Consider the following 12,662-nt stretch of genomic DNA (forward strand, 5'->3'; position numbering starts at 1 on the left):
TAGTAGAATTAAGTGCTATTAAAGTTACATATTCGTATGCATGTAAAATCAGTAAATCATAGGTTTGAATAAACTCGTTAGTCTCAGCTAGTGTATTCATAGGCATCAATGTGCATATGAATCCGCTTTTTATTTATTAACTATGTATAACAATAATAAATATGAGATTAGTTAAGATTACAAGTACTTTATGCTTTAAGTTTAACTATTTATCAAATCCCTTCCAATTTCTCGTTATATACTGTAGAGTGTAGAATACCTACATGAAGCAAGATGGAAATCCATTTTAACTGTAAGGTGAAAATCATTATTAGATGGAAGGATAAATAAGCCTTAAAATTTTACCTATGAATACTTGTTTTATATTACAAAAACATAAATACTTTCAGCAACTATTCAAAACACGTAATTTTATCAAAAGAAAAGAAAAAGTTGAGACAATACAATGGAATTTAAAAGCATGCTAATTGAAGTTCAAATTAGTAATTTGATTTGTACATTACAATCCTAAATTTTACTGTTTCAAGTTGATTACAAATCCTTAGTGGTAGAACTAATAGATCTGCCAAGTGTTTTGCCATGAATTTCTACGTCTTTAGATTAAAAATAAATACTAAATAAATTCTCGAAAAGATTTTATGGAAGACTTATTAGTTCTTGAGGAGGGAAAAATTATCAAGTCTGTCTTGAAGAATTATAAAATTTACAGGTTCTTGAAAAAATATGAATGTTAAACACTTTATCCTTTTGTTAATTTTTTATCGAGTAAAGTATATTTTTTATCTTTAAAATTTGACAAAAATTTTAAAAATATCCCTAAGTTTTATTTTGTTTTAACTTTGTTTCAAAAATTTTCGATGTGCATCAAATATATCCTCAACGGCTAAATTTTTTCAAAAAATTTAAGACCAATCTAACAATAATGCATAAAAATTATACTTGATTTGTTTATGTTAAAAATTATTCTTATGAAATTGTTGTTAAATTGGTATTAAATTTTTTGAAAAATTAGCATCAGGAATATATTTGATACAAATAAAAATTTTTAAAAAAAAATTAAAACAAAATAAAATTTATCAATATTTTTAAAATTTTTATCAAATTTCAAGACAAGAAATATACTTTGTCTTTTTTCATCTCATTAACATACAAGTTCAGCATTACAAATTTTAGTGATTTAGTACTTTTTTTTCAAAAATCTTTTCAAAGACTTAGAGATCTTTCTACCATATTAAGTACAAACCATGTTAGGCAAATTCTAATATGAAACCATTCTAGTAAAACATGAAACACGCAATAGTGTATGACCAAGTTGGGTTACCAGCTCATAATATATTTTCTTCAGGCTATTCTTCGCTGGTAATCAAATTTTCACCAATAATTCCAATATCATTTTTGTAAAAACTGATTTATTTTTAAAATAAATAAACATCTAAATGAATGAACCCTATTCAATTTTGGGATTTTTGGCTACTTTGGTATGTCTGTTAATAGAATATTTGGACTTAATTGAAATGCAATTTAAAAAAAAAAACTTTAGAAAAATATTATTTGATCAGTTTTGTCTCCCTTAAACTATGGCGTTTTAGTTTTTTCACCTAAAAAAATAAAAAATCAAATAAGAAATTCAACTAACCCAAAATCACTGAACTAAAATCACTGAACTGATACGTGATGATGCAGCAGCATTACCCCATCCTCTCAAACCCTAGCAGCCACCTTCATCCCATTCCTCTCCGTTGGCCAGAAGTTCGGCCGGCATCGTCACAGCCGACGTCGTTCACCAAGCCCGCGTCATTCACCTCTCACCTCGCCACTGTCTTTCACCGAGCTCACGTCGCTTCCACTTCTCTCTTCGCCGTCGCTCACCTCGCCGGCTCGCCTCTCCGGCCTCTGCTTACCTCGCCGTCCCTCACCTTCCTCCCTCGTCATCTCTCTGGTAAGCATTTCTCCCGCTGTGATTTCTGTGATTTTCATTTACCTTGAAGTATTTATTAATTATTATAGCATTGTTGTGATATCTGTGATTTTATATTTCTGTGATTTTCCGTGATTTCTGTGATTTTATATTAGTTGTTGTATATGTCCTAATGATGAAAATTCTTGCTTGTGATTATGCCTCATATATGTGCCTCTGGTTTAATTGAAGCTATAGTATTTGCTTTAATCAATCAATTCTGCACTGTTATCCAACTAATTACTAATTCATGCACAGTGGCTGAAGGGAAATTGGAATTGAATGGTTGAAGTTACTGTGGATTTGTAATGACAATTGAGGATTATTTTTTTATTTCAAATTTTTCTGTTTTTTTTTTTTTTTTTTCTTTAGCTTTTAAAATAGGCGGATATCTCTGGAGACCCCGATCCCCGATCCCCGATGCCCGATGCGGGGATGGGGCGGGGGCGGACTATGGGCTGCGTTTGTTTACAGTGAGACACTGAGACACAAAATCGTGTTTGACAGAGGAGACATGGACAGAGACAATTTGTCCAGAGACACTGAATTAGTGTATTTTGTGTCCATCCTGATAGGAAGTACACAGAGACACTAACAAGGGACACAACTTATTTTTTATTTTTTCTTTCATTATTCTTGTTAATTTTTTATAATTATATTTTTTATTATTATATTTTTCATCTCAAATTTTTTGAATGAAAAAAAATGAGAATAAATTGTATTTTCATAATTTGTTTTAGTTTATCACCAAACAGAATACAAGAACACAAAATTTTGTGTCTCTATTAGTGTCTTGTCCTGTTTTCAATGTCTTGTCCTATCCCGTTCTCAGAAACAAACACAGCCATGGGGACGGGGACGGGGACGGGGACGGAGCAAGTCCCCGCCCCCATGGGACCCATTGCCATCACTAGGTTCTACGGTGCCATTTTAGCCGCTAGTTGTATTAAAAGAAAAAATAGTTGATTTGAATATTGTTCTTGTGATCCTAAACTTTGTATGACATTTGATAAATTTGCTTCGTTTTTTAATTTCCTTAAACAACCTATTCATATTGTGGTTGTACTTTACAGAAAGAGTGCATTGTAATCATGGTCCAGTGGCAAAGGCATTTCTTGCCAGTTTTTCGTCAAATTGCACACTCTGCTACCACCTCATCTCCCCAAGGTTGGTGATTTATGTTTTTAACTATTTCCTTCTTGCAAACTATGTGAAGTTGCTCATGCTTTACTCTTATTTTTTTAGGTTTTATTAAATACTTTAGAAAACCTATTTCTGTACATTGTAGGTAAGGGTCTGACGACGTTGACAGCAAGAACAATACTATTGCCCTCAATTTCAAGTCGTAGCCCTGTTTATCACTCTTTCCAATACCAGGTTTTGATTTACATTGTGACTGATCATATCACGTTATAAGCTCTCTACTTAAACTCTATTGACAGATAGTTGGAGTTTACACGGTTCTTTTGTTTTAGGGAATTTCGGGTTCTACCTGTTTGCTTTCTAAGTCATCAGATCTGGAACAAACACCAACTTCCTCCCCGTTAGCCTTAACTTCCTTTTTGGGTAGCAAAGAAGCTCAAGACCAGAAGCAGACACCTGTTAAGAAAGAAAGAGTTCAAGCAGTAATGTCAAAAATAAAGCAGGTTTGTTTTTTTCCCTTGTGTAATTCTGTTATCTTGTATTTCTTAAGTAATTGCTCAATTTACATTATGGACATGACACAAATCTTTTGATTTCATTGGTTTTCTTTAATTTATGCTAAAGAGTACTTATCATTCAAATAGTTTAATTCCATTTCATTTTAATAAAAAAGCATGTCTATGATATCTACTTCTGCCTTTGACTCTGTTTTGAAAATGGTACTTCTTCCAAAAGCAACAACAAACGAACCCCTTTATTAAGACAACCCTATTATGAAGTAGTCTATCAGAAAATGAGAGGACTGAGAGATGCTTCTTACAAGAGAAAAAAAAAACAATAAATATGATTGAAGCGCAGGTTTCTAGTGTCTAAAAACGTCTGAGAGAGAAACTCCTATTAAAACATCAATCTTTCATCCTGAAAGGTGCTTTTAATAAAACTATTATGATTTAGACAAGGAAATTGTTCCTGCTTAACAGGTTCAGTCACTGCCATTGTGCTTATCTTGAAGTAAGATTTTCGAAGACTCCTGAACTTTTGAAATGCCTTATAACCATTGGGCACTTCATGCTTGACGATATGATACACAACTCAACTCAACTCAAATGCTTACACTAACTATGAAATGCCTTTCATGCCATTCACAATTATTGTTATATTATTATGGATAATTCAGTTTTAACAGCATAACATTTGGTGCTGCAGTGATTTTGTCAATGCCAAATTGCCAATATATCGTGAATTGCTTATGGATATCATTTTTTTCCCCTGTTAATATGGGTCATTCTGAAGTAACTGCTTAAAATACAATGTTAGCTAGTTGAGACTGCAGCATAGCAATAGTTTGAAAACTGAAAAGTATAACATGATCTGTTTCATCCTGAGACTATTGGTTGAGCATCTCTGAACGTGCCCATAGAGAATACTAGGTCACCAAGTCAAATGGTGCCTCTGCCTACTTTTTGAGAAACTTTCTGTGTTTCTTCAGTCAGCATAATTTTCTGGTCAATGAAAAGCCACCCTTGGATTGAATGCTATGGAAACATGATCATAATTTCTTTCTGTTTTTCTGTGGTCCAGTTAGCATATATGACTGATTACCTTATTTTTCAACGTGCTTTCTCAGAGTCCTAAGAAGGTCAACTTGGTTGCTGCTTTGGTTCGTGGTATGCTGGTTAAAGATGCATTGCTGCAATTGCAAGTGACAGTAAAGCGAGCTTCAAGAACTGTATATCAGGTAATAAGTGGTATTACACTGTATTTTCATTTCTGTGTGTAGACAAAACTAAGAGTATTCAATTGCTTCTTCTAGAGCACCATACAGCATCAAGGCTAGGCTGTTGATTTATCTGTCCTCATTGGTTTCTAACCAAGAGTTCGTATTTCCTTAGAACAAGTTCAGCTGTTGGTGTAGTCGGTCATTAAGCCTTGTATCTTAGCAATATATCTGCAACTCTCTAAAGTCACAGATTCATTCATTCACAAAATAGACCATAAAGATCAACTTCTTTCTTACCTTCAGATACTTTCAATGTTGTTGTGCTTTCTCTCTAGCTACCTTATGTCCTCTATCATTTTCTACATTCTTTTGGCTTTCTGGATTGTTCAATTTTTTCTCCTCCACTTCGGTCCACAATTTCAAGGGCCTTATTGTTGTTGTTGTTGAGTTGTTTCCGTGTGGCCTCAAGGTCACGGATTCATCATTCAAGCCGTGGAATTGGCTACTTATGTAATTATCATGTTAGGCTGCCTACATTACGCCCTTTTGGTGCGGCCTTTCTAGTGCTTGTCTATAGAGCTGCCTTTATTATTATTATTATTATTACGCACTGCACTTGTAGTTTGTTTCCTACATATATTTCAGCTCCCAAAATTTCATCACTTCTTCCCCTTAATATTACCATTATCTAATTCTATGGGATTGTTCCTCCTTTTCCATGATCTGTGCTGGGAAATGCAGAATTTGAAACTTATGTTTTAAAGTTATAAGCACTGCAGGGTATTACTCAAGCCCAAGGAAATGCCGTAAATAATCATGGATTGGATGCAGAGCGCCTCATTGTTGGTAACGCTTCAAATTTTGCAATTGTGTAACTTAATTTGTTTAGCCACTTTGTTTAAATCCGTGCTGATGCTGTTTCATATTTCTTGCAGCCGAAGCGTTTGTTGGAAAAGGATTATTCCGGAAGAAAGTTTCTTACCATTCCAAAGGAAGAGCCGGCATCAAAGTCAAACCGGAATGCAGGCTAACAGTTGTAGTAAGAGAAATAACCGCCGAAGAAGAGGCAAAGATTGCGAGGTTGAAGGTTCACAATTTCCGCAAGCTCACGAAGCGTGAGAAACGGCTTGTGCCGCATCAGCTTATTGTGTCCAATCCTGTTTGGGGCCGCAAAAACAAATCTAGCGATCGAAACTCGAGTGCCACTGCTGCATGAGCTTCTTAAATATTTCAGAGCTTCAAAATAGTTGTTTAATGGTTGTGGCATATTCTTGTTATCCATCTTCATGTGATAGAAATAGTTGTTGAGAAATATCCTGGCTAGTTTCACATCGAGAGTAACTCCAAATGTTAGGATATGTATGGAGAAATTTGTCTACCCCTTAATTCTAAGGTGGTTACTCCAATGAAGACATTATGAACTGTTAGATAGTTTAATATATTTGATTGAATATATTTGATTGAACTATTTAACGGTTCATAATATCATTTTCACAAAAATGCTTTTATGGAACAGCCACCTCATTTGAATAATAAAATTGTGTTTGAACAATTCCCCTCTTTTATTATTATTTCCCAATTCATCTTTCTTCTCAAAATATCCCAGGTTTTCTTTCTCTTGTCCATTCGTTTTAACCCAAAAACCAATGGCACAAAAGGTTCTTGCTTTTATTTTGAATTATTTGTAAGGGGTACTATGTAATTTTATTGAACATGAAGTAGTAAATGGCTTTTGAAATCTTGTTGGACTGTGATGATGGGTTTGCAAAAACACTTTTTGGATCTTTAAAGAAAGTAAAAACATTTTGGAATAGAGGAGTGAACTGACTGGCTATAGAAAGTTTCAAGATACATTCGGTCTTTAATTTTGTTGATTTGCATCCTGTTGCTGATAAAATACTAAAAATTAGTGTCCCAAAAGTTTCTCATTAGTTTAACAGGAAACCTAAATCCCTACCTGCCGTTACTTCCTCTCTTCTCAGATTCAGCAAAACCTAAACCCTTCCACAGATTCTCTCCACTTCTCCTATCATCACCGTCTGCCACCCTCGTCCTCCCTCACCGCCGCGCTCTCCCTTCTCAGTGCTTCCTCCTCTCACTCTGAAAGTCACCGCAGCACCGTTGTTGCGCACCTGAGAAACCTGTCCGAGAAGAACGTCGTCATCGCGTGCCTCACCCAGCCCGAGGAGAATCATCTTCATCGTCGTCCAGCAAGATCGTCATAGTTAGAATCGTGTTTGTTCGTTCTCTATCGCCGTCGGCAGCCTCTTCTCTGTTGGCCGCTCTTCTTTCCGGTAAGTCAGCCTCTGTGATTTCTTTGATTTTTATTTACCTTAAAGTATTTATTAATTATTATAGCATTGTTGTGATATCTGTGATTTTATATTTCTGTGATTTTCCATGATTTATGTGATTTTATATTAGTTGTTATCTATGTCCTAATGATGAAAATTCTTGCTTGTGATTATGCCTCATATATGTGCCTCTGATTTAATTGAAGCTATAGTATTTGCTTTAATAAATCAATTCTGCACTGTTATCCAACTAATTACTAATTCATGCACAGTGGCTGAAGGGAAATTGGAATTGAATGGTTGAAGTTATTGTGGATTTATACTGACAATTGAGAATTATTTTTTTATTTCAAATTTTTCTGTTTTTTTTTTTTTCGATTTTCTTTAGCTTTTAAAGTACGCGGATATCTCTGGAGACCCCGATTCCCGACGGATACCGATGCTTGATGCCCGATGTCCGAGACAGGGGCGGGGGGCGGACTATGGGCTGCGTTTGTTTACAGAGACACTGAGACACAAAATCGTGTTTGACAGAAGAGACATGGACAGAGACAATGTGTCCAGAGACACTAACAAGGGACACAACTTATTTTTCATTTTTCTTTTATTATTCTTGTTAATTTTTTATAATTATATTTTTTATTATTATATTTTTTATCTCAAAATTTTTGAATGAAAAAAAATGAGAATAAATTGAATTTTCATAATTTGTTTTAGTTTATCACCACACAGAATACAAGAACACAAAATTTTGTGTCTCTGTCCATTATTAGTGTCTTGTCCTGTCCTGTTCTCAATGTCTTGTCTTGTTCTGTTCTCAGAAACAAACACAGCCATGGGGACGGGGACGGAGCATGTCTCCGCCCTCATGGGACCCATTGCCATCACTAGGTTCTACGGTGCCATTTGAGCCGCTAGTTGTATTAAAAGAAAAAATAGTTGATTTGAATATTGTTCTTGTGATCCTAAACTTTGTATGACATTTGATAAATTTGCTTCGTTTTTTAATTTTCTTAAACAACCTATTTCAATGTTTTGAAAATCGGACCGGATCGGCCGGTTCAATTGGGTCAATCGAAAATCGGTCACCTAGCCAGTCCGGTCTACCTACAAAATTGCGCTGCAAAAAACCGGCAGAAAAATCGGCCGAATCGGTAGTTAACTGGCAAATCGGCCCGGTTTTAGAAAGTACCGGTTCTTCCCCCCAGCTTATGAAACGGCGTCGTTTGGCTTTAAAAAAAAAAGAAGGCTGAAGAAGTTCAACGCGTGACCAGTTTACCCTAAACCCCCAAAATCTTCGAAGAACACTCCCAGTCTCCCACTCCCAACCCTAAGTTCGAGGCTGGAGCTTCTGCAGACGACGGACAACCGACGCCGTGAATCGAAACAGACGCCGGAGCAAGCTCACTGTCGCGGGTCATTTTGTTCTCTACTTCGAGGCTCGAGCTTCTGGCCTTCAGTTCTCTGCTTCTCTTGCGGTAAGTTCTGGATTTCTGGCTTCTGTTCGTGTTGTTTTCGTTTTTTGTTCTGGGCTTCTGTTCTTCTGTTTTTTAATTTTTTAATTTTGTTTTTTATATGATTAATCAAATGTTGAATAAACTTGTTGTATGTTGAACTTGAGAATAAATTTGACGTATGTTGAATTTGAGAAGTCTGCCCTGCTCTGTTCTTCAATTTTTTTATCTTTTCAATTATGCTCTATTCAATTTTTTGTTAATTTCAATTCTGCTCTGTTGAATGCCATATGAATTGTATGAACTATGAATTGATATATTGGTTTGGATTCTGGAAACCCTATCAGAGCTGCAGCCACCTTAAAAAACTTGGCTTGTTATATTGATTCTGATTTCTGAGCTTTGTTTTGTTATACTAATTCTGATTTTTGAGTTGTTGGTTCCTGATTTTTTCTAATTCTTCTAATTCTGAGTTGTTGGTAGTACTTTGTTGGGAATGAATGTGTCAATATGCAATTGAGATATTTGTGCTCTTCAACTGGATTTATCTCTGATTTGATATTGGAAGAAGAGTTTTTAATGGATGATCTTGTTTTCAATTGAAGATAAGTGTGTGTTCAATTGTTCAAACCCATCGTTGCTCCAAACCCTATAACAGAACTTTGCTATGAACAAATGAACTTATTTTCAATGGATGTTGATTGCTTGTGTGGTTTGTTTGTTACAGAAAGTACAAAAGGCTCTTTTGCAATTTGATGTCCACTCAAAATCTGATTTTCAGTTTTTATTTTTTATTTTGAATGCTATATAGAATATTTTGGATTCTGGATTCTGTAATTCTGGATTTTTGAATGTTATATTCAATTTTGTAATATGGATTATCTTTATGATGGGAACAATGGAATACTTAATGATGATTATGATTACTAATGAGTAGTGTCTTTATTTAGTTAAAAATTTGTTTAATTTTTGAATGATATATTCAATTTTTGATTACATATTGAATTTTTTTATAATTTTACTATATATTTAATTAAATCGGTTCGATCACGGTTCAATCTCAGTTAAATTATTAAACCATTGAATCAGTCACTTGACCGGTTCAATAATCGATCCGGTTCTCGTAACGTTGGACTTACCTATTTTGTTTCTAATGATTAATAAACATGATAGATAATTAATAAAATAATAATTTATAAAATAAAAAGTAAATTTAATAATTAAATTGTAATTAAAATTAAATAAAAATTATTTAATAATTATTAAAAAATTTAAAAACATATATTTTGTTAATAAATTATTTAATAGTCCAAACTTTATAGAAACGTCAAATCCTAGGCCTCTTTTTACCTTGTTAAGTACAAACTATTTTGGGCAAATTCAAATATAAAACTATTCTAGCAAAACATGAAACACTCAATAGTGTATGACCAAGTTGGGCTACCAACTCATAATACATTTTCTTCCGGCTATTTTTAGCTGGTAATCAAATAATAATCTAATATTATTTTCGTAAAAACTGATTTATTTTTAAAATAAATAAATATGTAAATGAATGAACCCTATTCAATTTTGGCTACTTTGGTAGTTTGGTATGTCTCTTAATAGAATATTTGAACTTAATTGAAATGCAATTTAAAAAAAAAACTTTAAAAAAATTTTGTGTTTGTTTGTGCGAGTAAAAAAAAGATTTTTTTTATTTTTAGTAAATTTTTAATAATAAAAAATATTTTTTTTAATTATAATTTATATTTTTTTAAAAAAATTTATATAATAATTAAATAAAAAAAATAATTTTATCTTATTTTTTTCGAACATAATTGATAAATAAAAAAATTTATATAAAATATTTAAACATAAAATTATTTTTATTTTTATAATTTTTTTTTAAAAAAAATATCATTAAAAAAAAATCTTTTTGGAACAAGTCCATTATTTGGTCGGTTTTGTCTACCTTAGAGGGTTCCCCAAAAAAATCAAATAAGAAATTCAACTAACCCTAAACTCATCCATTGATGCATGATGATATAGCAGCATTACCCCCATCCTCTCAAGCCCTAGCAGCCACCTTCATCCCCCTCCTCTCCATTGGCCAGAGGTTGCTGTAACAGGCCGGCATCGTCATAGCCGCCGTCGCTCGCCACTGTCCCTCACCGAGCTCACCGCTCCCACTTCTCTCCTCGCCGGCTCGCCTCTCCGGTCTCCGGCCTCTGCTTACCTCGCCGTCCCTCACCTTCCTCCCTCGTCGTCTCTCTGGTAAGCATTCCTCGCTCACTACTTGCTGGCAGTGCTTATTCAGTTTTTCTTTTCGAGTTAATTTTTATGATTTATTTTTTATATTAAAACAGTTAAAATAAACTTAAATTAATATAGTTTATGATTGTTGTTGATGGTTGATAATCTGATTTTGTGTTGTTAATTGTTGATGGCTGATTGTTATACTGTGTTCCTGACTTTCTTCTTACTTAGTTGTTGCTGATTTTATCATTTTAGTCACTTAGCTGTTGCTAAATAAAATTGATAATCTGACTTTGTGGTGGAACATTATGGATTTGATTGTGGATTAGGCATTTATGCTATGATTTATCATTTTTGTGCATTTTGATTTCCTTTGGTTATAAACTTTGATATTTGAACTTGAATATGAACTTTTAATTATGAAATATAGACAAGTAATTACGTGTAACTGTAGAATTCTGAATTTTGTTGTTATATAAATCATTGAATTTTCATATGAACTTTGTGGTTACTAATCATAATGCTTAACTTAAATAGTTAATATGCTTAGTTCTTAGCACAATGAGAAGGATAGTTCTAACTATTTCCACTTAATTCATTCTCCACTTTTCTTCCTTTTTATTTTTTACTTCAGAAAAAAAACGGTGAACTATTTAGGTCCATGAACCAGCCTTATATGGGCCGGGGTATAGCTTGTTTAATTCGCGGACTTGAATCATCATTATTGGTACTGTAAAAACTGAACAATGTTCTCTTATTAGGAACCAGAAAATGCTCACTGCTAACCTTGTTTTTGATGCTTCATGAGTGTAGCTATATGTGTGAAGGCTAAAGGGGAGGAAGATGAAGACAATTTCTGGATATTGTGTTTCGTCGAAGGATATATCACTGTCGAAAGCGGCAAAAATTCTATCGAAGTTTGTCTCTGCTGAGAACGGTGCCTCACATGCCATCAATGCATATCTCCACAGGGCCTCTGCTGCTTTCAGTGAGCTGAAGCAGCTCCACAAGGAGGTTAAATCTTCCCACTCACATAAGAAGAAGCACAGGAGACCTGGAACTGAAGAGGATAATGTTGACAATGGGAGAGTGGTTGAAATTTCTGTCGGGAATGCCAAGCTGACCCATGATGGGAGTGCAGTGTCTAAGAGCAAGTTCAAGAGGCGTCTCGAAAAGAACGATGATGTGAATGATGAGAAATCGACTCAAACTGCTGTTGAATTCGATCAAGAACTTAATGGTTCTTTAAGGGAACATTCACGACATTCTGGCAGCACTGAGAAGCATAAGAAGCATAAAAGCAAGAAGCAGAAAATTTGAGATCAGAGGTTGAGTTATGTGATCCTCCTTGATCATTGTTAGAATTTGATGGATTCATATAAACAGCCCTGCAATTTTGACCAAGAAATACTTTTGTTCTAGATCACAACCCCAAAGATGAATGCTAACAGGCTACTTGGCTTCAAAGATTGTTTATTACCAAAATGATTGGAGCTTGTGCTATGAATTGTTTGAGAGCTCCTTTGATGTACCCTTTGTATGAATAGTAGTCATTACAGTTCTAAAATGTCATTATAGTGCAAAATACTAAAGGGGTATTCTGAAGGGGTATTCTGATTTTGATGAATTTTTTTCTCGTTTTTAATCTATATTGTGTAGTTGAGGTTTCTTTAGAGTCATTGCTACAATAATTTCTTTGAGACCCCCATTCAATAATAGAATAGTGTGTATTGACTCAATGTATCAAATGAAATGAATACACTATAGGAGAATTATACAAATACTAACCTATTCAATAATAGTAATCACGTACTATTTTTTAGTTAAGTTTCACATCATTTATAATTTTATAAAAA

General features: G+C 34.0%; 2 protein-coding genes across 5 annotated transcripts; both read left to right on the forward strand.

Moving 5' to 3' along the window:
- Positions 1 to 1,587: 1,587 nt before the first annotated feature.
- On the forward strand, positions 1,588 to 6,372 carry LOC112755923 (uncharacterized). The gene is made up of 8 exons (XM_025804259.3): positions 1,588 to 1,939; positions 2,330 to 2,430; positions 3,031 to 3,124; positions 3,246 to 3,334; positions 3,433 to 3,603; positions 4,728 to 4,838; positions 5,600 to 5,666; positions 5,756 to 6,372. Exons 1-8 carry the CDS (start codon positions 1,675 to 1,677, stop codon positions 6,034 to 6,036), a joined length of 1,179 nt encoding a protein of 392 aa, XP_025660044.1. The 5' UTR covers positions 1,588 to 1,674; the 3' UTR covers positions 6,037 to 6,372.
- Positions 6,373 to 7,989: 1,617 nt separating this feature from the next.
- LOC112755926 (uncharacterized) lies at positions 7,990 to 12,587 on the forward strand. 4 transcript variants are annotated; one of them, XM_072197772.1, is made up of 4 exons: positions 8,379 to 8,592; positions 10,603 to 10,824; positions 11,441 to 11,533; positions 11,620 to 12,587. In XM_072197772.1, the coding sequence occupies exon 4, from the start codon at positions 11,650 to 11,652 to the stop codon at positions 12,124 to 12,126; it is 477 nt and encodes a 158-aa protein (XP_072053873.1). In that variant the 5' UTR covers positions 8,379 to 8,592; positions 10,603 to 10,824; positions 11,441 to 11,533; positions 11,620 to 11,649; the 3' UTR covers positions 12,127 to 12,587. The 4 variants fall into 4 exon arrangements, with proteins under 4 accessions (XP_025660050.1, XP_025660048.1, XP_025660047.1 ...); XM_025804263.3 differs by lacking the exon at positions 11,441 to 11,533 and having other exon boundaries at positions 8,326 to 8,592; XM_025804262.3 differs by lacking the exon at positions 11,441 to 11,533 and having other exon boundaries at positions 8,333 to 8,592; positions 10,600 to 10,824.
- The last annotated feature ends 75 nt before the right edge of the window (positions 12,588 to 12,662 follow it).

Source organism: Arachis hypogaea, chromosome 6 (assembly GCF_003086295.3).
Source record: "Arachis hypogaea cultivar Tifrunner chromosome 6, arahy.Tifrunner.gnm2.J5K5, whole genome shotgun sequence".
Lineage (NCBI taxonomy): Eukaryota > Viridiplantae > Streptophyta > Magnoliopsida > Fabales > Fabaceae > Arachis > Arachis hypogaea.